The sequence below is a fragment of the Apaloderma vittatum genome, unplaced genomic scaffold (assembly GCF_000703405.1).
Source record: "Apaloderma vittatum isolate BGI_N311 unplaced genomic scaffold, ASM70340v1 scaffold12117, whole genome shotgun sequence".
NCBI classification, from domain to species: Eukaryota; Metazoa; Chordata; class Aves; order Trogoniformes; family Trogonidae; genus Apaloderma; species Apaloderma vittatum.
In genome coordinates, this window is record NW_009727892.1 from 74,579 (window position 1) to 101,964 (window position 27,386).

General features: G+C 39.9%; 1 protein-coding gene across 1 annotated transcript in view; it reads right to left on the bottom strand.

The window, feature by feature from the left end:
• Positions 1-2,616: 2,616 nt before the first annotated feature.
• Positions 2,617-27,386, bottom strand: part of LOC104277285 (short transient receptor potential channel 7) — a gene marked incomplete at its 5' end in the record, with an annotated part of 26,787 nt that continues 2,017 nt past the window's right edge. Inside the window, 8 exons of the mRNA XM_009873875.1 lie at positions 2,617-2,759; positions 3,468-3,543; positions 6,267-6,347; positions 9,263-9,484; positions 12,334-12,529; positions 16,898-17,162; positions 19,062-19,295; positions 24,642-24,858. Coding sequence (XP_009872177.1) covers positions 2,617-2,759; positions 3,468-3,543; positions 6,267-6,347; positions 9,263-9,484; positions 12,334-12,529; positions 16,898-17,162; positions 19,062-19,295; positions 24,642-24,858 — 1,434 coding nt within the window. The remainder of the gene's footprint in view (positions 2,760-3,467; positions 3,544-6,266; positions 6,348-9,262; positions 9,485-12,333; positions 12,530-16,897; positions 17,163-19,061; positions 19,296-24,641; positions 24,859-27,386) is intronic.

A 27,386-nucleotide genomic window follows, 5' to 3' on the forward strand; every position in this document is an offset into this window, starting at 1 on the left:
ACAAGGGCAGCTGGCAGTAACTGCCGGGGCATGGCTGTGCCTACTCCTCAGCCCATGTAACTCAGCAAAGCTATTCACAGGACGGTGTTATTTGTCCTATTGATTGCAATATTCAGCATCAGGAGAACATCCCTGTTGGCATTGTTGGTCTTTAGGACAGGGCTTTTGCTGAGCTTCACTTAAGTGTGCAAAACAAGCGTGTTGTAGCATTTCCACTTGACTTTCTTGGGTGACTTCGCATGCAACACTGTTGGAAATGGAAATGATGGTGGTTATTGTATGTTCTGCCTAGAATAATTCTGCTTAAACTCCTAAGGGATGCTGAGGGCTGGTTAGCTCAGTCGGTTGAGCGTAAGCTGATACCACCAAGGTCGTGGGTTCGATGCCCGTTCAGTCCCCATTTGTTGCCTGATCTAGTTGAGAGGTGTCCCTGCCCATGACAGGGAGGTTGGATTGGATGATCTCTAAGGTCCCTTCCAGCCTAGGCCAGTCTATGATTCTATGAAAACACTGAATGAGAAGGGTAAAGCAATTCTTCTGTCAAGAGCCAGGTGTAGAGCTGTAAAGAAATACATTTTTAAGACAATGCTGTGGCAACACAGCTGGTTTTCAAAATCAAAAAAATGTTTTACAAAGTGGCTGAAAACGGCGTGGGGAAAAGCAGTATTGCCATGAAAGATATTTGACTGCACACCCAGTACCAGCGCTATGTTTGCCTGAAGCCAGCTGAGCTGAATTTCCATTCTTAGAAGGTGATTTTACAAACACATTAATAAGGATGTAATATTTTCAAATTAAGCCCCACAAATAAGGAGTCATTTTGGCAGGCTATAGTTGGTCTCAGTTTTATTATTCCTTTTTAAATGTATTTTGGCTTTAAATTTTGGGGTTTTGACTCTTTCAGGCTTTAGAATTCGTATGGCAAAATTGCTTTGTATAATGATTTCATTATTCACACTTCACAGAAAAGAAAAAATTGTCCAGATATTGGAAAGTCAAAAGATCAGGCAAATATTTCACTCTGTGTACAACAAAATATTATGAGGTAATTTTATTTTTTCCCATTTTTAGGTAAAAATATTACAGTATACAAGATAATCTTATTAAAGGTAAAAATACAGTATTTTGCTTTTTCTCTAAACAGATCTACATACAGTACACTTTTTTATTTTGTTTTCTCTTTTTTTGTACAAATATAACTATTATTCTATTAGGTTATCTGTATTCTCATCTGGCACTTAAGAACTGATCACAGGTCACCTTCTGGTTCTGTTTGTTTTCCTCAGCTGATACTTAAATGTAATGCTCATCTTATAGCCGTCCCTTGTAAACAAACAGCACAGTTCAGTGGTTCCCAAGTAGGAAGGTGTGCTTTAAGTAGTTGAAATCATGTAGCTGGATGTAAAAACCCAAGCCATCCAGGTTTGCAGTCGTGTTGCACGGACTCATCGCTTTCCAGTTGTAAAAGTGCAATCCAAGTACTTGCACTGGAGTCTTTAAAAAAGTTTTAATCCCTTCCTTGTTCTCTGTAAGAACCAAACACATAAGATAATAATTTCTACATTGATTTTTCTTTTATTTCCTTTTATTTATTCCCCCACCCCCCCCGGAATGTTCTCGGTGGAATTGAAGCCTTTTCATATTGGTTTAAAGGTTTGAAACTATTGGGCTTTGTTCTTCGTGATTTGTCTCACCCTATGGCTTGCTGTTTGACCTCTGAAACCTGAAAGCTGAGCTCAATTGCATCACGGTCGCTGGATTAATGTTGTTCCTTGAATTGAACACTTTAACACAATACATGTTATTTCTGGGTACTCCTGGGAAGTGAGTTTCTCATCGTGATCAGTATTTCAGCACACTTGTCGAAGCTGGGTTTGTCATAGGATAGGAGAGGTTAGATGTGTACAAGGAGACCATATCCATTAGAGGACTAGTGAATATAGCTGGAAAAGGCAAACAGGAGTTTTTGGCTGGGGATCCTTTTATCAGGTTCTAGCAGAGGGGTGAAAGGATGCTTTACCCAACAAGCTTGATCCGTTTTTTCCCAGTGTTGTCATCTGGTTTTAAACGTAGATGATCTCTACCTGCCATATGTTGCCTTGGTTATTTCAGCAGACGATCTCTCATTTGCTTTTCATTAACCACAGCGCTGCTCAAAGTTATCTTCATGGATGGCCGTGTAAACGTAAAAGGAGAATACACACCCAAGGATAGGAATTTTTTAAAAATTTCAAGGAATATGCTTGGCACATTTTTTCTTCAAACTTCACCCAATTCTGATCAGTAAAGTCCCAGCTGGCATAAATGAGCACAGTTGCATTGTCTTCATGAGAGTCAGATGGGTGAAGATCTGGCTTTTTTGCCTTTAACTAGAGGCCATCTATTTCTGACATCAAAGGGCATATATTTTTACCAGTAAGTCACTTTTGTATCATAAAACATTTAACCGGTAACTCACCAAGCACGGGAGTAATGCAAAGTGCTCCTAACAACACCTGCTAGTTAGCAAAAGTTGAGTGTGCGGTACCCATCTTTCACATGGTTTTTGCCCTCCTAAGATGCTGGTTGAGACTGAATAATGTTTAGAAAATCAGTTGTCTTTCTCTATGTTCACCATCAAATGTCCTTATTTAAGTTCTTCCCAAATTTGTCACTCAGCTGCTGTATTAGTTTTGCCAGCTCACCAGTAGCTTGTGACTTTTCCTCTAACAGTTCATAGCGGAGACTAGAAATATCTTGCTTAATCTCCTTAAGTTCTCCTAAAAGGAAGAAAATGTTCTTGTTAGTGATATTGAACCAAATTAATAATCTCTGTGGTTTTAAGACCTGAGAGAGCACTAATTTTGTGTGCTTGTTCATGAGTGTGTTCATGAGCTCCATATGGTGTCCTAGCATTTATGCACTTAATATTCATACTTGTAAGAAATAACCTGTACTTGCAGTAGTGGTACTGACAGCAACAGCAAGTATGTTTGGAAAGTTCTTTTTTTTCCTCAAGTCTTTTCTCTCTCCACATATTTGACCTCCACATACATAGGGCACTTGAAGGAGATTCTTTTCCATCTGCATACAAATCCTACGTGACACCACGGCAATACAAGTCCTTACCTAGTTCAAGCAAAGGTCCTTGGGCTATGGTCATTACAGTCAGAAATTGCTTCACTGAGGCACCAAAATAAGTTTGGATATTGGCAATTCCCTGCATGTTATAAACCAAGGAGAGGTAGAACTATGGGGCAGAGAAGGACTATGTGAAGATCTTATGTGTGTTCTGCTGAGGAAAATGAAGGACCCAGAATTTCAAGAGCATAAGGGTGGCTCAGGGTCACCATTGCTGACCCTAGTGTAAGCATGAGCATGCTATCTCTCTGCACACACTGTTATCTAAGCTCTATCCTCTTACTGGCCATATCAGTAGCAATAACATTATGTGCTCTGGTCTGTGTCAATTACAAAAATCCACTTGCCTTCATTGACCTCGTCATTTTCTCGGTCAACCTGAGCCTTCAGTACATACCGCTTAATCAGACGCTTCATTATTTTCTGAAAGGAGAACAGAAACACTTAATGTGAGTATATCCATGTTGCCTTAATTCTAGACTTATTATGAGCAATTTAAACACCTGATTTCATTATGGATAAACCTGGCTTCAGAGGATGCAAAGAGAATTTATTCAATTGACTTTCCATTTATTTTATTCTTTATAGTATGAACTTTGTACTACCATACTTGATCAACAGCCATTCCATAATGAGCCCACATATGAGACACTTTGGTGTATTTTGTGGAAAGCACGTGAATTTAGAGTATGTCCCACTGACAGGAAGAAAACACATGATCTAATAGCAAGTTTAGAAATGGGATCCAGAGCCTACCTTTAGCATGTTGCTGTTTAATTTATTAATAAAAAATACTTTACATGAAAAAATAAGTGGTTAATCCATCATGTTAGCAAACTCACTCATGATCAACTGAACATCTGACCCAAGGTTAACAGAAAGACTTTTGAAATTGGGGTTTTAGGAGAAGGAAAAGATAATCAAGGGCAGAGAAAAGAGAGCTTAAAGAGAACTGGAGAATTGGGCTTAACTGAGAGAGAAGTTTCTCAGGGAAATGGTAGATACTAAGGGACATGCATGGGGGAAAAATAGAGCCATGTAGATTTATAAAATGGGAGACAATTGTTAGTAAGGAAAAGTGCATATGGAAATAGTTGAAGATGGGTATGGATATGAGCTTGCAATGTGATATTGTTCGAAAAATGCATAAGTTGCATTTATCCTGGGCTACACACTGGGTTACAGCTGAAGGCCTGAGTCATTGCCAGTTTGTCACTGCAGGATAGACGTTAATGAGGAACAAAAATCTCAACTGTGATAAACTTAAAAAGGATTGCTCTGTCAGAGATGTTGATTTAGACGCATCCTCTGCAAACAGAGGAAAGCTCAGTGAACAGCCGAGAACAGATACACAAAAGTTTTATGTTGACCTGATGGTCACCATGAGGGGAAAAGCCTCTCCCAGCAAGGGTTCACCTATTCACAGCGCAATCACATGTCCCTGCTTTGAATAGCGCTGAAAAATGCCCTGAGGAGTGTGAAATGTGAACTGAGAAATCAGTACGCCCACTTTGTTTTTCTAAGTAGTCGGATATGGATTACAGCAGTGCAAGAGGCATGTGAATATCAAAGATATGTCATGCAGTCATGAAATATGGGATGTCTAAGACTGTCCTTGTGTCAGAGGCATCTGGCTAACCAGGTGAGTCACTAAAGCCACAGAGATGAGGCACAGCGCACGCACGGTGTGTTGAAGGTGGCCAAGGTAGTAGAATCCAGAGGGAGGTAGGGTTGTCACCTGAGAAAACATAAATGGGGAAAGTAGGGAAATCCTGGATCCAGAAAGAAATTATTTTCTTTTCAGAACAGACAACAGTGGAAATTTAGACTAAAACAAGGAATCAACACATAGTGATTTCACTTGTCACCTGAAAAAATAATATGTATTACAACATCTATCTACTCCAGTTCCCAAGTCAGCATCTATTTTTGATGGGCACTATTCAAATGCTATCAAATGCTTTATTAACCGCTATGTGTAGTAGAAGTCACAAGTCTAAGGCTCCCAAGTCTATCAGGTATATGTTGTACTCAGATATGTCTACAGAAACTAATTATTAAAAATGTGACCATTTTTTAACAAGCATCTACTTAGCCAGTTAGTAGATATTTCTGCCAATAGCTTGAGGAAAGCAATTAATTTTTGCCTCAGTATTGCACTGTGGCTTCTAAGCCTTGCTTCTCTTCTCCCCTTCTCCCCAGCACTGCTCCTTTCAGCTACAATGAATGAAATAGCCTCTTGGCAAAATAATCTTTGCAGGGAAATGCTGAGCAAAACTTACAGACAGCCTCTTGGTAATGGGTGCTATACCTGAAACAGTTCAAATACATCTGACTTCTATGAAGTACTGTTCCCCCATTCTCTAAAAGTTAATTGAAATTCTTCAGGTCTTAGAGAGCTTTTATACTATGCAATATTAAGGTGTTGAGTGTTGGCTTTAAGGAGGTTCCTTCTAGGAACAGGTCAGGAATTTGTAAATTATAAGTGTGCACTGAATTCAATTTTCTTGATGTATTTATCGGCACAACCTTCAAGCTCTGCTTTTGCCATCAGCTATCTGAACACCTTCTGTACCTTCTAGAGCAGAGGGAAATGAGAAGAAAAGCACAGATTTGTGGCCCAGTGGAATTGTTTAGAAAGGAGCTGGAGCAACCTGATCTAGTGGGAGGTGTCCCTACCCATGGCAAGGGGTTTGGGACTAAATGATCTTTAAGGTCCCTTCCAACCCAAACCATCCTATGATTTCTGAACCATATTACATTGCAGGTTTATCTTGGCAGGACAAGTCACTGCCAGGAAAAGCACATGCAAATGTTAACGCGAAGGCTGCAGAGATGACTCTATGTGATGACAAATGAAATGCTGTCAATGCAGGAATGGACGATTAAAGCTTGGATGATATTTCCTGTATTTGAATGCCCTTGAGTGGAATTAATTAGCATGGTAAATACCAACACCATGTGCATTTCCATGGGTGATGGGCTACGTTTTTCTCTGAAGTGTCCCAGTACCGTGCGTGTGCCAAGCTACAGCCTGGCATGTCACAGGATGACATCAAGGGGAAGAAAGAAAACCTAACCCTTGCAGGTAAGAGCTATTTGCAAACAGATCTCTTCCCTGGCTCTTGTTTTCATGCCGTGATTACCTGATATCTTGTGGGCTTGTTATAAGCGTTCTTCCCAGAAAAAATTTCAGTATTTCGAGTGCTAGAGTGAAAACGAACTTTCTGAAATTATAAAACATCATGATACAATTAAATCAATGATAGCTTCTCACACCCAGACAGCCCCAAACTAAACAGAGCTTTATAAAAACGGTAGGAAATGGTTTCAGTATATGAGTAGAATGAAAGCCAGCACATTCAATTCTAAAAAAGTAAATTTCTGAAAGACAGAAAAGGGTCAAACCTCACAAATTGTTGAAAAAAAAAAAAGGATTCCAAATTGTCTAGATAGAAATCATATTCTCACACAAATTTTAGATAAGAAAGTGTTAAGAGGCACAAAATATGTTAATCTAAACTAGATTGAAGATTACCAATTTAGAACACAGTTTAAGAAAGGGAGAAAATGCTTATATCTAAAGAGAACAAATCAATGTGGTATAAAAACAAATTCTGAAACAGAATGGATTTTCATCAGTCCTTTTAAAACAGCAGTACCACTTGCTACTTTCTTAGCTTGACAAAAATATGAAGTGTTTTTTAGATACAGCAATATTTTTTATCAGAGGACATCACAGCTAGTAATTTTGCACTCTGGAAGCTTCCAAGGATACTTTTCTGAAGACTACACCCAACATTTGTAGCAGGTTTCTTTGACTCCACTATCCACTTCTGAATATTTTGGTTCAAGTGCTAATGAAAAAAAAAAATCTCTTTTTAAAAGGAATTAATTCGTATCATAGACCCAAAGAAGCCAATACATATCATAGACCTCTGAACCTATAGACAAGTCTATGTACAGGGAAAGCCCTGGAAAAGGGTTTTTCTTCCCTGACTGGACCAGAGATCCTGAAAAACAGGGGATTTTTACCTTTTTTACTTATTTTTTTAAAAAAATCAGGATGCTGATACTGATTGGGCTACAGCCATCATGTAATTATACTTTTTGTTTCTCATTCATTGGGTATGCCATTGTTTCACTATTTTTAAGATGATCTGTGAACAAAATCAGCAGGCAAGCAAGAAATGGCTGATACTCTTAACCATTTGTGTCAAAGCCATGATGACTATGAACTTTCATGAGTTCCATGGAAAAGGATGATTTCACTAGTGTATTTTGGAAAGGAGGGGCTTAGAGAAAATCTTTTTACTTTGGTTTATGCTTTGAAGGAGAAATTAAATTTCAAACAAATGTTATCTTTTTCAATTGTTATTTGAAATAGCTAACGGACAAACATTCCTTTTATTTCAAGAGCCTCTGAAAGACCCACTGTTCTACTAGTGGGTCTTTCAGTAACCAATAGTAATGTTAAAATGAATTTATTGAGTAAAGTGCCCGCAAGTGTTTGTCTCTCTTGGCAATGCTCACCGTGTTGGGTAGTTAAATTAATTCACAACATGGAGTAGACCCCAGGGATATACTTGTCCCTTCAATTTAGGCTCTGGTAGAGACTGAATGAACATCAAACCTGAGCAGTTCTCTTATGGGAGCACAATCTCCTCCAAGGCTTTGCCTGGAGCCAGATGATTCACCATGAGTTGTACTGCTCAGCTCTTTGCTCCTTCAAGGAGAGCCAAGATACCCAGACGAAGCCCAGAAGCAGGCTGCACGTTACAAAAGCAAATTCTGCAAAAGCTCCTCCTCCTTCTTCTCCTCAGTCTCTCTTATTACAACTTTTCCCTTTTGTTGTAATTTTGTTGCCCCCTTTCACCCTTAAAGCTGGTGATTGACTGCCCACAGCTCAGCTGGAGAGTCCTAGTGTTGCCCATTTCTTCCCTGTCCCGTGCAGTGACACAGAGCTGGGGTTTTAAAGCCTAGATGGATGAGTCTGAGAGCAAGCTGAGGAAATAGTGATGTGCTCTAGAAAGGCTGGCCAGCCTCTCCCCGAGCCACGCCAGCCTCTCACTGCAGCGACTGTAAGAAATAAGAGACAACACATTTCGGAGGCCATTTCTTTTCCCCCAGGAATGGGTTCCTGGTGTTGTTCTCTTGTTTCAAACCCAGTCTGAGCTGAGAAAATTCAGTAAAGGTCAGGACACTTCTAAGCATCTCTTTTTTTTTTTTTTTGGTGACAGCAGCCAAGCAGCTGTGGCCAAGTTCCTGTGAATGTTTTGGATGTTTTCTTCTCCAATGTAGAGCACGTGGACTTGTCGTGCGAGTGAGATTGTATTTCTTAGAAATTTATGTGTTAGTGACGCTCTGCACTATGTTACAGATAATGATTTCCATGGGAAATATAATTTTTTCAAATTTCTCTGGCATTTTCCCACAGGGGAGCAAAGCTAATTCTGCTGGGAAGGATCTGGCTGCATCTCTCTTGCTTTGTCCTGTGGACACTCACTAGCGCTGAGGAAAGCTCCCCACCGTGTAGCCAGTATTTCCAAAGCAAATTTCTGTTTCAGATGACTAAAGGGGTGATGGCTGAGGCAGGATCTACCCATTAGTGGCTACACATCACTAGGCAGACATGAGTAGAGAGGTTGTTAATTATAGTTTTACGTATCTAGGAGGTATTATTAAGCACTGCCTCAAAACTTGTTCCCAAACCTGGAATGGTAGTAAACGTTGTAATGACAGTAAAATTAATGTGGAAATCACTTAAAGGAAGGTGGCTGTTTTGAAAAGGCATAAAGGCTTGTTGGGTAGATGAGGAGTCAGACAAACTGGGATCCTATTTGTACTTCTGCTTCTGACCTTCATCTCTGACCTTGCTTACTTGGCCTTGGGAAACTCCCTTTTGAAATTGCCTACTTTTATAAAAGCTGCTCTTTTCCTGGTGTCCAGACAGTGCCTGGTATAATAAGGCCACAAGTCTGGGAGGATCCTTTAGGTGCAATATTATACAAGTATCATATAATGGTGAGGCTCAGTAAGAGGCTGTGCTGTCCCTGAACTACTTGTGCACCATGAAACCCACCCTCCAAAAGGTTCCTGGTGTGAAACCTTTCTACAAAGATGGCAAAAAGATACAACATACCCGTTGTTTGGAATTCAGCATCCCCATCTCAAGATCATTTTCACAGTTTTTGGCCTTAGATTTGCAGAGTTTTATGAGGCACATTTTTATTCTCAGTATGAGATAATAAAATGATTTAGGGCTTGGCACTAGATTAAAAGGAGCAGGTAAAGTCCTTCCTTCATCAAAGTAGGATAGCCAGAGCTTTGCACGCGCAAACTTCCACTCCACATCTGCATCCTCCTTGGAAAGGGAAGAGGAAAAAACACAAACCCAACATAGTTAGTAAATAGGAAGGAATTTAGCTATGAGGAGGACAAACATACAGGTAGGATTTAACTAGAATCAGCCTGCCAAACTAAGGCACCTGCACGCAACATGTCTTTGTAGGCTTCTCTATGTTAATCTCAAAACAAGGAAAATTTGAACAAAGCAATGGATAAACAGAGTGTGAATGCTCCAAATATTAGACTATCTCCTGTTTTCTTGGATATCAAAGAGGGTGTCTTTCAGTAACAATCTGGTGCTTGTGCTATGCTGATTAAAGCATGTGTCAGAACATATACGGAGTCATGGAAAGCAGAAGAAACTGTTATGTGCACAACAACAGCAAAGGCTGTCTCTGATTAACAGCAGTGCTATCTAACTGCCAGCTGATTTTTATCATTGTCTTTGCCAGGAATCCCCCACAGAAGAGGCTAGGTTGCTGATTTCTACTGTCTTTAGCTGATTTCCTCACGGATCTTGTTTGCATTCACCGTCATGTATCCATAGATCACTGCACCTTAATTCTCTTACTATTCACCTTAGTGGAAGAAGGTGGAGAACAAGTCCATCACTCAGTGGCTGTGAATTGCCTTTATGAACTGTCAAGGTGGGCCAGGATCACTTCCAACTGCAAGGGCAAGGCTAGCACATACTTTATGGATCTACTTGACATCTGTACAGGAGGATGGTCAGGGCCATGTATCAGGACCATTTATCAGGCAAAAAAGAAGATGAGATACAGCTGCTCTGCAGCTGTTTTCATCGTGGTTTATATGGAGACCAGCAACACCAATAGAAGCATGGGCCTGCCAACAACCCGTACTCATGTACATCTGCCTTCTGCTGAAATTAATAACCTCTGATTACCCCGTACCTCTGAAACCCAGTCAAAAACTGGCATAACACAACCGAGATTAATTCTGTCACAGCTACAGCAATATGTCTTTGTCAATGGAGCAACATTCACTTAAGCCATTTGGTCGTCTTTTTGTTTGGTGTTGCACCCCGCAGAAGCCTTAAGCTGAATTATAGGAGGAATCACTTGTGAACAGTTTTAATGTTTTTCTGTTAAGCAGTTAAGAAGATACTGAAGGAAGTAGTTCTGATTTCTGGCTGGCAAAAGGATTTTTTCTTTTCATAAGTGCAAAGTTAACAGGAAGCACTAATACTTAAGGCATAAACAGAGGAAAAACAGAAGTAGCTGAAGAGACATGTTCAGTGGAAAGCATGAGAATATGGTCTCATCACTCCAGCTAATAATAAAACATGTCCCCACTGACCGTAATGGAATTTAATTCCTAAATAATGCCCATCCTCTCTGGTTACTGACATTGCTGTTGTCAAATAAACATACTGGCAAAAGGGACTTTCTCTGCAGTCAGTAGGATGAATCTGTCTTTAATGTTCCAGCTACTGAGGAATGAAAGGATCTTGTATGAGATTTAATGGTTTTCTCCAGTTCTCAAGTAGGAGGGTCTAGGACAAATAGTTCCCACTCGTTTTGCTTGCTGATAGTTACAAGTGCTCTTTAGTAGAATTTCAAAAATTTCCACACAGTCAAGAAGGATGATAAAGCATTTTTGCAGGAAAATGGCCACCAGAAAGTTCAAGCTAGAAAGTTAGTATAGGCTGGCTATTCAGGTATTTTTTAGAGATTTTTCTCTGGAAACTTTCAAGAGCATCTCTACCTACCACAGTAAACTAGAAAATGCAGGGAGAGGCCTTGAGACCCCTTCAGAAGTAAATCTTGTTTCAGTGGAAGAGAATTCAGGGAGATGCTTGACTGTAAGTGATCAGAAACTTTTGGGGAAATGACTCTGCTTTCTGCATGCGTGAAAGCTTCTGGGGCAGAGAACATATGTAAGGTCTCCCTGACATTTAGATTTAGTTATAACATGCACAAGATAGAGCTATATTTGCACGACAGTACATGGATGAATCAGACATTACACTGAGAAAATGTTTTCAACTCTGGCCTTTTGCAGTGTCGGCTTCTGAGGGGAAATTAGAACAAATAATTAATACAAGCCCAACTACAGAAACTTGACATTTAACAAATCAGAAAGAAAAGGTGACTCATCATTAACATTATCCAAATATTTTTTTTGGCCTTTATTTGTATTAGCAGGGAGTTGTTTGTGTCCAAAGCATTTAGCAAATCCAGTCTACTAATAGCAATAGCACCAAATAAGGCTGGATAAACCCTGAAAATACCTTTCTCCATAAACCTTTTCCTACTCTTTGAGGGCTGTGTTCATATCCTTTAAAAGTTGCTTTTTTGTGAATGTGCATGCAATTATGTTTTGCAGCCCTAGACACTCCTCAAGAAAATCTGTATACAGGCAGTATACCTGCTATGTATGAATTTTTTAAATACGCATACATGAGTTTCAGCCCTAGATGGGCTTGGGCATTTAACCAGTAGAGAACAGGGCAAAAAGCCAGATGAAATATTAGTCTATTGTAAGCAAGCATGGCAGCTAAGGTAACACATATGGATAAATTATTATAACCGATGCGGCATAAAAAGTATCGCAAAGTGCTTTCATAAAACACGTGTAAAGGAAATTGAGTTTACTCACAGATGGGTCATTAAAAACAAGGAAGTGGAAGTTATTCTAGAAATGATTCATTGTTAATCATTAGTTCAATCCTAATTTGGGGAGGACAGACACAGCCTTAACTCCTACAAAGTCTAAGATCTGTGTTTCAACAGCACTCTAATCTTGCATATGGAATAAGCTACAGCTTCCTTACTTTTTTAACATTTGCATTATCAGTGATAATTAAGTACATTGAGTTTGTAATCTAATTTCTTATCTTACCTCAATTTCCTGATAGGAGTTGTTGATCATGGCTATTAGCATATTAAGCAGCACCACCACCATAGTCACGTTATATACTCCATAGAGTACATATCCAATATTCTCAATGAATTTATGGTCATACTTCAGCACCACAGATATCACTTCAGATAAGCCAAATATTGACCAGAATAAGGTTTTAAAACTTTCTTCTACCCTGAAAAATAAAGCAAACAATCACTTTATAGAGTTGACACCAATCAAGTCAGAATCATAGAATTGGTTGTGTTAGAAAAGACCTTAAAGATCATCCATGACAATTTACGGTATTTCATATTGCATTTACAAGTAGTAGTAAGACTGCAGTAAATATTTAGGTATCGTTCTCAGCTAGTGTAACAGCATTGACTTGTGGAGACTAACTCTGAGTGGTGTTTTGAATAGAAATTGCACAACTTCATTTAAAATGTGACTTCATCTTTGGTCTCCACAATGATCTGGGTCACTGATACCATGTTCACTCCTCCTTGTTACCTTGCATGAGGCTCAGACACTGTGCAAAGATATGGTTGTGGGATGAGCAATGACTGCATTGCAAACAAGTGCCATTGCTTGTCCCTGAGCTGGACATTTCCCCTCCTGTAACATCCTGCTCCTGTCTCCTGCCCTCACCCTCAGCAGAGGGTAGCTAGCATTGATGTGTCAGATAACCTTAATTTTTATGGTAGCAATCTGGCCAGTGCTTATTCTATAAATGTTGTGTTTTCCAGTTAAAGAACACACATATAACACCAATAATCACTGGCTTTGAAACCCACCACCTAAGTCACTTATTAAACTAATAAACCCCATAACCCCCAGCCTTGATCCCAGCTGCACCCTGATAGTAACCTTCCTTTTTTAATTTGGAAAAGTTCCTTTGGTCTTGCACCCTGCTGGCAGATTTTAATACAACATGTCAACTCTGCACCTTCTCCACAGCTTAAGTGTTAACCTTTGTTCTGGAGTGATGTCAGATTCTCCTTCCAAAGTTAATTAAGGACCGAAAGCAGCTCTGACTGCCCTGCGCACTGCAGAAGAGGAAGGCAAGGGCCAGGATGCTGGGCTCCGGGGCAAATGTCCATAGCCCTTATTCCCAGGGTTAGATGAGGGACTAGTGCTCGTGCTGGTAGGACTGGGAAGGTGGTGTGAAAGGTGGACCTGAGCTGTAACACCCCAAAATATTGCTTAGCAATGGCCCCAGGTAGATGCAGGTCTCCCTATCACAGAGGAAACATTTCTAAGGACACCTTGTGCTAGTCCATCATAAAGCCCTTCATAAAGGCTGGATGACTCTTTCCTTCTCCCTTTTAGACTAAGGTCAAATTGCAAGAGATTTAATACAGGTCACAGGGAACATCAGTTGGCATTTGGGTTTTGTTTTTGGTTTTTTTTTTTTTCTGAGAATATCTGACTAAAACACAAGATGAGGATGTTTGAAGCCAAGTTCTCAAAGATTCCAAGATGCTGCTGTGCCTCATGGTTGCCAGCTAAGCAATTTACCCCCTTCCTGCAAGGTCAGCAGGTGTTTTATCTTTCTCAAAGGCAGACAAATGAGGGAATGGAGAAAGTCAGGAGTCCTGCCCAGATTGGCAGTGCCTGGCAGCAGGAGGATCTGGCAGTGGCAGATTGACTGCTGCTCCTTGCAGAGATGGGTACGTTGCAATCTCCCTCTCTACTGTGGAAGAGCCAACTGTTTCAATGGGGAGAGAGCAGATGTTTTTTTGTTTGTTTCTGTGCACATAGTCCTGTCAAAGTTAAACAAAGATTTTACGTCGAGGATGAAAACAGACCATAGGCAATCCTCCACTTGCAGATTTTCCTTGCTTTTGTGAACGACAGTGTGCTGTTCATCAAAAAAGACCACATCAACGCTTTTCTGTGGTTTCATGTCAGTCTTGTGTCCTCCTCTTTAAGAAAGCTTAAGGCATCCTTCCAGACATATTTCCTTAAATTGATTGGTTGAGATTTAAAGCTTCCAAAAAAGCAATGCTGTCAATATAATCTACACAAATATTACATTTTGATAAAGCAGAATATGAGAGAAAAAAGCCTTCAAGACTTGAAGTAACATTGACACTGAACAGTGAGTCACATTTCCCTTTAGGGAGAGGGAGACAGAAAACCCCATGCTGTAGCCTTCAGCCTGATTTGTGATGCAGAAAGCAAGATGAATGCAATCAGTCTTCCCTCCATTTCAATTTTGTTTGCATAGCATGTTCTTAATTACAGGCTGTTTCGAGAGCTGTGTTCTGTACACAGCATACAATAAACAGATAAACATCGCTGGGGTCAGTTGCAACTGTCGTGGAAATGATCTATTTTTCAGCACTGAAGAACTTAAAAAAATTTTGGAAATATATTATGGTTAGTTACATAATCTCTGCATTTAACTGGGATATAAAGTCCCCTGCATCTTTATTTCCTTTGCATCCAGAACATTAAACTGGAAGAAATGACAGAAGATTTGCATGACAACTTAGCTTCGAGGCCACTAGGGTGCTATATGCTTGCTCTGTAGACGGCAATAAAAGAAAACAGAGCACATGATTTCAAAAGTGCAATAGCAAGGGAAGGCAAAAGTTATGCTACACCAGTCACTGATCATCATAATTAGAACTAAGCAAAAAATCCCTCTGAGTGTTGTCTTTTTTCTGCCTATGTACATTCATGGGAAGCCATCATTTTCTTAAATGTGTAATTTGAAGTTATTCCAGTGAGTGGCTGTCTGCCTAAAGTTTCTCACTGAGGGTCTCCAGTGAGCTGTCAACCCAACACCCTTTGAAACTGGCCATCATCGCTTGACACACAAATCCAATGGGTCTTTTTCTGTCCTGACTAGCCAAGTGATCTCTGAGAATCAGGTCCCATAGTTGAAAAGTCATATTTCTGAGTATAGAACTTGCTTTCTGTGAAATTTCACCAATCCTCATTAGAAGTCACAAACATGCCTACCAGGAGATGCATCCACTGAAGTCACAGAATGGTTACAAGAACATCAAAGTAAGCTTTATTTTTCTTTGCCCCAGCAAATTTTCATAGCAGTCAAGCTACTTACTCAGTCCTAACGCTAAGGTTTTCCTCCCTTTCACGAATAAGTTAATGGCAGCAGGAGCCTGCCACGTTCAGTGAGGTCCGCAGGCAGCTCACAAAAAATATAGAAGGAAATGTTGTTCAGAGCTGACAGCTGCCCATCTGCCAATATAATCTTGCCATTAGCTTATCAAAACTGTTCGAGACTGTATACCTCAGGGTTTTCAGCTTGTTGAATGAGATGTGTGAGAAGGATTTTTGGAATGAATGTTAATCTATTCTCTTTGTTTGATATGATGAAGGGGCTCATTTTCACTGATCATCATTTGACACTCCTGTGTGTTTAAATAATCAGAAGAAAGTAATTCTATTTTAAATCTCTTCCAAATTCTTAAAAGGAAAATTTATGCTCATGGACAATTTGCTTCATAACAGCATGAAGTCCCTTCAGGCTAAATAGATACCAGGCTCAAGTTAAAGAGGAAGAGCAGTGCCTTTTGATAAGACTCTCTCCGATCCAGATATCCCCTGGGCATTTAAGCAATCTTTACTCCAGTGAGCAGTCACCACTTTAGTCAATGTTTGCTCATTATTTCCATGAAAAGATAGTAACTGCTGGAAGATCCATGCTAGGTAATGAGCGCTAATGAGAGGGTTACCACATGGTGTTTCATCAGAGATGAGGATTTGTCAGTGACATGCTCTATCAACGTGCCTGGGCAACAACATAACTGAGGGTTCCTGTGCCACCAGCCAACAAATGGTGGTATGGACTCAACCTCTCATTAAGTCTTGTGCTTCAAGGACATCTCCTCTTCAAACAAAAGCAGCAAGTCACATCCCACACACTCAGTTTTCTTCCACCTTACTTCCAAGCACAGATAAACGTAATTGCATCTGGCTTATAAATCCTCCCATTAAAATGTATCCTGAGGTTACAGGAGAGTTCTAGAAGGCATATTTGGCTCAATTAGAGAAAGTAAACGGTATGTTATAAGACACATGTCGCTCAAGAGGGTGGTGTACTAAAACTGGCTCCTGTGCCTTTCTTACTTCCGAGCACAGATAAATGTAATTGCATCTGGCCTTATAAATCCTCCCATTAAAATGTATCCTGAGGTTACAGGAGAGGTCTAGAAGGCATATTTGGCTCAATTAGAGAAAGTAAACGGTATGTTATAAGACACATGTCGCTCAAGAGGGTGGTGTACTAAAACTGGCTCCTGTGCCTTTAGAAGGAAACCGCTGCTCACAGGACAGAAATGACACTGAAAAGGTCACTTCAGCTAGAGGAGCTACTAGCGAAGTCCCTGGCTTGCGGTGTGACACACTGGAGAAATGACACATCAAATGCCATCTGCTCTCTGCTGTGCAACTGGTAACTGCCATCAGCTCAGGCATTACAAGCACGGTGTTGTTGCCTGGAAGTGAGATCGTAGCAAGGAAAAACATTATGCCAAGCTTCCCTCTTCCCTCACAGACAGGCATGTGGGACTTTTCTGTAGGTACTCACGTTGTAAAAGCAGGGTTGTATTTCGCACCAAGGTAGTAAGAGTAAAGGTTGAACATTCCAATCATGAAGGCCAGGAACACCATGATGAAGATGACCATGAACTTGAAGATATCCTTCACAGTCCTCCCCAAAGAGATCTGCAGGGGGCCGAAGCTTTCGTTGGCTGGAAGAATGTAAGCAATGCGGGAGAAGCTGAGTACCACAGCTATTGCATACAGTCCTTCTGAAATGATCTGAGGATCCGAGGGAAGCCACTTGTTCCTGGCTAAAACAATACATGTACACTAGGTATTAGTAACAAAAAGTGTTAGGTGGAAGTTATGATGATAAATGACCCTTTTTCAAGACTGAATCTTGCTTTTGGCCAGGAGTTAAAGGAAAAACCAGAAAGTTTTGGAACAACTGGTCACTGAAGTCTTCATTGTGCTGTACAAATGCGTGTGAGAAGAATTCTTGTATTTTTCACATGATAAAGATGAGAAATGAGTGAGTCACTGGGATTTACAAAAGTCACACAGCAAATAAACAGTATGACTTTAAACAAATCTAGAATTTTCTGTTTCCTAGTTGAACATCAGCTGTGTGGTGCTTTTTCCATATGAAGCCCTCGAGATGGAGAACCAAAACCACAATGCGGTGGAGTTTGGCTGTAGATCTGGGTACATGATACTGTGTCAATATTTAGAAAGGAAGCGTGAGGGAGACTGAGATCTCTACCCCTACTGTTAGATAAAAAAGTTAGGATTTGTTTGGATAAAGCAGATATAACCATCAAGTGTATCATCTTCATGTTATCTTTAAATTAAACCCAATTCCTGCAGTCTAGTTACTCTAATATTTTACTTTAAAAAGCTTCTTGTTGGTACCAGATATGCATCATTGATTTAATCTACTGAAAATTTGAACATTTATATTAATATGGCTTATAAGTGTCCTTACATCAACTGAGCTCCTTGATGTAAAGATTGTGACTCAGAGCTAAAACGTGTGACATCTTTAAGGACACAGCAGTGAACTTAGGCATTATTTTCAGTAATCTGAACCAAAAAGAAACACAGCAGATGGAGGAATTCACAGGATCTGGTTGTGATACTCTGTTCTGGACCCTTTGCACCTTTGTATCATGAACTCACTTTAAATGGGTCAGCGGCAAACCAGAGAGAGGAAAAAACACATCACCTCAGAGGCCTCTTGCTTGCCTGGGCAGGGAGAGCTTATCTTTGGAGAGGACACACCAGGCAAGAGGCTGAGCTGGTGTCACCAGCTTGTGAACCCACCAATGAGTCTCAGCACCTTGGTGTAGGATCAGAGCACTTGCCTCTGGTGCCCATGGTTCATATCTCCAGTGAATGAAGTCTCCTGCCCCAGATCTCCCTCTCCAGCCCAAGTACACTGCTAGAACACCTTACAATCCTAGGGAGAAAATTGTGCTCCTTTGTGCCTAGCCCCACAGCTCCTACAATCCTTCTGTGATCAGAAGTCCCCATGGATTTTGTTTGGGGTTACATCTATAGTTCGCAGAGGCATACAATAAATCCAGTCCCCGCTCTGGGGTGCAAAGCACTAGTCATTTGTGAATATCACAGAAAAACCATTTCAGTCATCAAAAATAATGTTGTCAAGGCTATGCTGCTGCTTTCATTTCCAAATGTTAGCACTTATAGACAATACCAACTCTCCAAAAATAGCTTTTCTCTTGGAGAAGCAGCAGCTTATTTGGTATAATTGGTGTTTGTATTTCTATTATACAGGTGTTGGATGTAACAGAGGCGCAGAACGCACCAACAGTTAGAAATGCAACTCCAGATCCTATGTTTGTTCACACATCTCCCTCTCTCCTACATTTGGGAAACCAGGCAGGTTTATTAACCTGTTATTTAAATTATCTTCCCCATGCTCTCCTTTCCTGATTATTTGTTGCTCAGGCTACTCTCAGGATATGATTGACCTGAATGTAGCCTTAGCACAAGATCAGAGACTGAATAAGGCTCAGATCTCAATTCCTTTCTGACTCTTTAGGAAGATGGTTGGAATAGGTAAATCTGAGAAGAATAACTTGGCTTAATTAGAAAAAGACCCACATAAATAACAAAAAAAAAAGCTGCTTTCAGCACCGCCACACATTTAGCCTAAAAGAAACAGTAGATGGCAAAAAGCTTCTTACCATAAGTAAAGTAAGCAACTTCAGGGGGAAGGGTGACATTATTGAGGTCATCATCTTGAACGTACTGATCTACGTACTGTTGTGCTTCAGTCGCTTTGAGAAAAGCCATGAACCTGGCGGTGAAGGATGCCACAAAGATGGACAGCATCCCAAAGTCCAGCAGGTTCCACAGATGCACCACGTATTCACGGGGCCCCTCTTCCCAGATCTCCTTGCACTCTGACCATATCATGCCTGTGGAAAAGCCAAAGCAAGTTTTACTGGCAAACTCAGAAGGTGCTTTTTTTTTGTATTCGGATAGACCTGTTTCCTGACTAGCGGTGCTTTCTAAGACCAAAGCAAACAACTCTTCTATTAAACTGAATTTCTTGAGAATGGTTCACATCAACTTCCCTTAGAAATTATTAAAGACTTATTATAAATTATAAAATAATAAAAATACAATAAAGTTATAAAGCTTACATATATGAGGTAGGAATTTAAAAATTTCATTATATGAATCAATAGTTTATTAGATTTCTAGTGAGAAAGCACAGTTCAGAAACACTGAAGACATTAAAAAATATTGTTGCTGATCTATTTGGAAAAAAAATGTAGATTTCCTCTCCTGTCCGTTTTGAGAATAGAAACGGATCTCCACAAGGGAAAATCTGATCCAGGAATAAATACAGTATGATTAGAGAAAAGGTAAGACAGTTGCTCTGCACTTGCAGTACTTTCCATAAAGTCTTACATTTTAAATAGTAATGAATTTCCATACATTAAAGTCTGATTTACCACTTTGCAAACACCAAATCTAGCCTGAATTTAAGATCTTTCTGACACTAGATTAACAGAATCTAAACCCAGAAGATTCAGATTTTGACACCCACGTTCTACTGGGGAGCGCTGAGGAGGACAGGTGAGTTCAGTGTCAAACTATCTCAGGTCAGATTCAACAACTTGTCTGACTTCCAATGACAGCAGGACTATGGGGCTGAATTTTTGCTTCTGAATAGCTACGGTATTGGAATATTTAACTTACTGATAAATATTTCCTGCACTCTACCCAATCCTGTTTCTGTAGCAGCAGCAGCAGCAGAATTCACATTTAATCAAGCAGGAGCAGTGCCTGCCAATTTCCACGTGACCTCCTGCAACCTTGTCCTTGTTGTGAACTCTTCTTCACCCTCTTTACTGGAAGCTCTCCTGGTGTAGCATGCAAATACTTTTGCCTGGCTACCTCAGAGACTCTTGGAAGCACATTGATGTCCCAAGATGGGCAGTTGGAGGTTGGGTTATAAGTGAAGAAACAGATCAGTGTGAATCTATTCCGAGGGTGGAGAAGTGAAGAACTGATGCCATCAGTCCTTGTGCATGGGGAAGGATTTGAGAGAAAAAGGAAAGCTAAGCCATCCATACCACCATTAGCCAAGGCACACCCAGACTGTGATGTCCATAGTCCCGGAATCTCCAGGAGGGTCCTTGGAGATGGACCCTGTTATAGATTATGCCCTGTATAGATCTGTCCTAGGAGGGAGCCTGAGGTCTACTGAGTGGAGGAAGTGGGAGTGCAGGAAAGGAGCCTCAAATCCACATGTACTTGTCTGAGTAAAAGCAGGAACTTCATCCCACGGTCTCATTCACCATGAGTAAGATATAATAATAAATAGGCAAAGGGTGAAGGTGGAAGAATTGGTTTCTCAGGAACTGTCCGGGAGTGAGGATGAAATACTAAAGAAACATTTCTAGTTTCTAAAAAATTACCCCAAAAACCAAAAGCATCCCAGAAGTGATAGACAGGAGACATTAGCCCTACACGTTATGCATGCATGTCTTATAAAGCACTTGAGGGAATATCATATGTGTCGTATCCTTGCCCGCAAAAGCACTTGATCCTTGATGCCCTGAAATGCCTTTTCTAGTTTAAATATTAACTCTCCCATCCAAATTTCCTTCTAATCTCGGTCACTTAATATGCTTAAGTCACAGATTAATGAGGTAAGAAATGTCTAAAACTGAGCAGACTGAGTAAAATTAGAATCACTCCGTGAAAGTATCACACTGTTGGCCTATAATTTACATCACTCTTTTTTTGCCAACTGTGTGGCTATCATTTTCTATCTATACATATGGAAAAATGTCTATTCAGGACAAGAAGAAAAGTTACAGGAATTATTCAGTTGGTACTGCTGGGTAATTTTATGTCCATTGTGAGAGAGTAATTCAAAGCCTCTCCCGAAGTAAAAATACTGAGAAGAGATAAAGCAGCTAAAATTCATGGGGTGGGATGTAATAAATAAGGAAAAGCAATAAGGCAGAGCAGATTTGCCAGGATGTGATTGCATTTCAATAAGGTGTTTCTGAGGTGCCCCTTAATGACTCTGGGAGAAGTAATTTCCCCAAGTTTCATGCAAAGAGAGGTGGGACATGAGCAGCTTCTGCTTTCCAGCTTCTGCACGTCTCTTGTGCCTGTTCTTCCACAGCACGGATAATCAGAAAAGTCACCTAGATGGACATTTCTGGTTTCAGCGGGGGAAGAAACATCAAGTTAAAGGCACAGCCCATCCAGAAATGAAATGGAAGCATGCAAGAAGTGCTTGCATGTGCACAAAAGGAACAGTTCGTCAGATTTTTATATCCATGGGCCTGGTACATAAATCACAAGCAGCTGATGTTGCCAAACTGTCATTGAGCTTTCCAGGATCTGCCAAAGGCTGTTGGATTAAGAGAGAGATTTGTCCTCAGATTGCACCCACCCAGAGTTTATCTGCTACCTTGGCTACTTTCAGTGGGGATTTTGTCTCTCTAAATGAAACCTCCCTGCTTCCAGTGCATTTTTTGTCCATAAAGGTCATGAAGAAAGTTCCTGCCTTCCTCAGTTGAAGGCAAGAGCCAGGAAGACCTGGCCGCAGGGGAAGAGGTAGCCAAGGCACACAGCAAGCCACATATGAGCAAGCTGACATTGGTATGTCCCAAGGGACAAAGTGACAAGCTCTCCTCTCAGAGCACCACGATGTTTTTCCACAGTAACAGGTCTGTAACCTGCAGCCCTTGGATGCTCACTCATAAGAAAGAGGACTGAGACCAAAAAGGCATTCTCCCACTTAAAACGCTATCTGGCTGTTCATGGAGAGGTTAAATGGGCTGCTAAGACAATCTGGCTGATCCAGCTATGCTCTGCAGCCATTTCAGAGGTGCAGGCTAATGGAAAGTAAAGCCTCAGATATGGATTTGTGGAGCAGGATGAAGAGCTCCTCTGGTTGAAAGACATTGCCTCTGCTCAGACTACTCCATTATTTGCCTGCATTACAAATAGTCAGGAGTAAGAGATGACAACAGTATCTTTTTGCATAATTCCAGTCTGAAATTCTCCTAGTGGTAGTTTTCTCTTAAAATATACATACATGTGGATCAATTTTCTTATCTCCAGCAAGATTAATTGCACGAACTGCTCTCATAGGTCGTGCTCACTCATGGCCACACTATGTTCTGCTAATGCATCACATTATTCTCAAATAACGCTATTCTGAACTTGTGTCATAAATTTTACGGTTGACAGACAGCCAATTTTCTCCCTGAAAAAGGATCAAGATCAGGGACCTGTAAACTAATTTCTCAGAAATGGTCTGCTGTGGTTGGAACAAGTAGTGTGTTATCAGCATTCGTCATTGCTGCCACAGTATGAAGGAGAAAAAATAGAAACAGAAGGAGGGGCCTTACAAGCTGAGAATAAATAAATTTACACTTTTTTATTGTACTATGAATTGAAATGTAGGTAGCACACCTACACTATTGAGTCTGAAGACAGCAACTGCAGGTGTTGCCAAGTAGGATTAAATATAGCTATGTATATTTAGTACACTAGAGTTAGATTTATTATAATTTAACATATATTTACTGTCTACTTGCACTTGCCTCTTTGGAAAAGCATGTCTTGGCAACTTTACCTGTGATATTTATCTGTAACATTTAATTCTATGTCATTATATTTCTGCTTACATATACATATTTATAATATCTATAAGATTTTTATGCCAGAAGGCTGGGCAGTCTACCGCCCTTAGTGATTTTACAGATCTTAAAGTTCAGGGTCATACACAGGGCTCCACAAGGGTCCAAGATCCCGTGCCAGCTGTCTGCAGGCCACGTGCACCAAACTTTCCCCTTAATATTGCTGGAACATTATTTGAAGCTTTATGTAGGCAGACAGGTAAAATGGCCAGAGTAGATTGTCAGTGCTGATGTAGGCAGACATTAGAAAATCTCATTATATTCAGGAGTCTGTACAATGAATCACCTTTCCTCTCCCAGAAAAGTGAAAACCTTTGCTTTAAATGAAATGTTTTCTTCTTCATCTCTCAGGAACTCACCAGGCAGACAGATACCTACCGCCTATAAGAAAAGAATACCTAGTCTAAAATCTAATCATCTTGTCCAACTGCTTTAATATCATTTTAAAAATATATCTTACAGACTTACTCTATCTATTCTAGCATCTATTCAGTATTTTCTAGCCTAATATCCTGTATGGGATTCTGATTATTGTGGGGACAAGGAACAAAGAAATGGCGGCCAGGAAGTCATCAGATAGAGCAGCCCTATCCTATTTTTCAGGGGGCTTTAATGCTATCAGTACTTATGGAACAGTGGAATTATTTGCTGCAAGAAAAGAATCAAAATCATGGTGGTGAGCAAAAATAGATACAGAAGAGGTAGACAAAGATTCTGCACAGCTCAATTTCTCAATAAATCCTTCTGAGTTTGTTTAGATTAGTGGTTCAAGGTAGCTAACCTTCAAGGAATAAATTATATCTGTAGGAAAATTGATACATCTGAATTTGCCTAAAACTCCCTGGGTGTTTAACTTTTGCATGTGAGATGCTTTTGCACTTGAAGCGTTCATCCACATGAATCTCTACTTTACAGTTTTTGGATAACTTAATGTATTTTAGAAGATCTGAGTGCTATGCTGTCCTCTCATCATTTAGAATTTCATACTATGAATTTCATAAAATCCAGCTCTTACTTACCTGGCAGTTTTCATCAGTGCATATCAGAATGCATTGCAAAAACTAAATGACAACATAACCGTTTTGCAGATGAAGAACCTGAGGTTCATTGAATTATAACAGGATCTTATGGCAGGGTAATAAAACAGGCTGGTGGTCACCCATGTCCACACAACTTGTTCTCCTTACTTTAGATAGAGCAATGTCCTATAGTGAAGCTACAAGTTTCTTTGACTATATAACCTTCTTTAAGATGCAATGATGAAAGCAACAGAGGCAAACAGACAACATCTATAGCATTCACCATGGAAAGTGGAAAATCAGAAAAGTGAGAATTTGCTAAGCATCGTTCAATATTTTCAAAAGTAGTGACCAAGATCAAAGTCTCCTTTGATCCTATTTTAATCAAAATATTGTCCTTAACCTCTCATTTAACCTCCTAGTAGGTTTTTCATGGTTTGCTTTGGAGGGAGGGGGTTTTTTTTGATTTGTTTTTAAAAAAAATCTTTGTCTTGCCCCTGTCTGTCATGCTGTTCCCAGTCATTTTGAATTCTCCTGGAGGATCTGCAGACATTTTGGTTTTGCTTACCCAATACCCACTTCATGATCAGCAATTCTGTCCACGAGAACTGAGTTGTTTTGACTCTAAATATTTGTTTTGGATGATCCGTGATGGTCTCATTGGGAAGGTTTTTTACTCCTTCGAACCGATCTGAAGCATTCACTACTAACAGTCCAAGGAAGATTGTGAAAGAAACTGCGTGTGCCACAAACTTCATGAAAGGACTTCGCAGGGTACGTCCCAACTGCAATGAAACATAGAAAAAAGATTTTTTTTTTTCCCTTATCCACCTACTGGAAGTTTTTTTACTATGAAAATTTGAACCATTTTCCCAAGATGAAAATAATTCTTTGAAAAGATTTAGACTAGATATAAGGGAGAAATTCTTTTCTGTGGGAGTGGTGAGGCACTGGCACAGTTGCCCAGAGAAGCTGTGGCAGCCCCCTCCCTGGAAGCGTTCAAGGCCAGGTTGGACAGGACTTTGAGCAACCTGGTCCAGTGGAAAGTGTCCCTGCCCATGGCAGGGGAGTTGGAACGAGATGCTTTCTTTAAGACCCTTCCAACACAAACCATTCTACGATTCTATGATTACTAGACATTATGCATTGCAGTTCAAATGATGCACTTGGGATAATTTTCTACGCATGGTAGTATCTCACATTGCTTCTCTATACCCACATATAATATCTAAATGTTCTGGCCATATGGTAAGTGGAAAATGAAGAGACGAGACATATGAGAGATATGTTTGTGTGTATGTGCTATATGAATGCACTCGTGTGTGTCAATATAAATCCTAACGACAGGCCCACTTCTCACCCTTACTCTGTTATATATTGGAATCTTTTATTAATGCTGAATTCTTGATTCATTAACGATGTGTAGGAAATAACCTTCTGTTTAAAAATTCTTTAGTAATGTTTTTAATATGTTTTGGTATGATAGTCTTCTCTCATAATTACTACAAATCTGGAGATTCACTCCCCAGAACATGAGGATTTATTTCAAGACATTAAGCAGAGAATCAGAGCAGCAGCAGATCTCTTCACTCTAGATAATATTTGTTCTGTTCTTTTTGAAAAGCTTTCTATGTTAATTCGTTGGCACTTTTTTCATTTTACATTTTCTGTGCCCTAAGAAAACAGTACTCCAGAAAGACATCAGAGTGAAAGCATTTTTAGGAGCGCAAGAACCGATGCCTGTGGTGTTGGACACACCAGACAACAATGGAAGTGCCTTCCTGCATGTGTCCTTTCCAAAACTCCTCAGAGCAATTTTTTTTTTTTCAATATATTAATCGCTGATTCATCTCCCCTGAGATGAATCCTCTGCTGTAAACCTGGCTGTAGTGTTAATTCTCATCAGCTTGTATGGCAGCTGTTGGGTAGATTTATTCTTTATATCAGAACTTATACTTCCAGTAGAGAGCTGATGGGGTGGTGAGATACGTTTGAACAATGCCCCATACAGTAATAATCTTAGATGTGTTCCTTGTATGACCTGTCTGAGAGAGCTCAAACTGCAAGAGTAAAGTGGAACAACTACTATGGGCGTAAGGGGCCTTACCAACAAAATTTTAAGAAAGTGCATTTGCAATCTGTACAAGACTCATTTCTACTCTGAACTCACTAAAAGAGAAAAACACTGTCTATTGAACCAGGATTTCTCTTCAGACAATTACACTTTTTCTGCTGTCTGTAGAAACTTAAAAAACCCAACCCAATCAGACCTGAGATTAGGGTAGCACATCCTTGGTTATGAGAGAAATAATCCCATGTATTACACAATGAAATGAATTCCGTAGGTATTTTTACTTAGTTCTCTACTGACTTAACAAAATCTGTGTTTAGTCAGTGTTACATCAGCATTTTATCCCCTTTATTACTGTGGAAGGCTTACAATCTTTTTCTTGAGCTGATGTTTCTCATCTCAGAAATATGATTTTTAGCTGAGCTGCAGGTGGTGAAGGTGTTGACTAGAATATTCTGTAAAAAATCAATGAAGCCTCAAATCCTCCAGTCACCCTAATGCTTTATGACAATAAGATATATTTTTCAAGCAACATGATACAGTTAAACTCAAGGTGTGTAACTACTTGGATGTATCAATTTCTCAATTACACTTTTAAATCAAAATATCATCCTTCATCAAATCAGGATTGCAGGGAAGTGCCTGGCTGTCACTCTTAAAACAGAAACACTGACAATGTGTGAATACAAAGGTTCATTCTTAAGAGAATAGCTCATTTCATGACATAGTACCCTACCTGGTTTGCAGGAGAGTAATGAAGCACGCAGACATGGAAAAAAAGAAAAAATATAAAATGTGATATTGAAGCAAAGGTTTCCAAATGCAAATCGATCACTACTCCGAAAGACAGAAACAACATAAAGATAGAAACATCATGAAGAAAAAAGACATTACTGTTTTTAGTACCATGCTCATAGCAGAAACATGGAGAATATTGTTGTAGAAACTTTATGTAACTTGACTGGGGAGGAAAATATCCAGAGTAAAAAGGTACAGGTACAGATTTAGGTGAAGTGAACCGTTAATGTTTTAGTGCTTAAATGATGCTGAGTCTATTGCAGCAGGAACTACAGCCCATAAATCCCCAGCATGGCTACGTGAAAGCCAGAGAACAAGCCAGGCAGTGAGAGCTGTGTATAAATGGTCTCTGTTTGCTTTCTGATAGTTGAATGAGTACTCCAACAGACCAGAGAAGGAAGCAAATACTTCTTGAAGTTCTACAGACAGTCCAAACATTCCTGC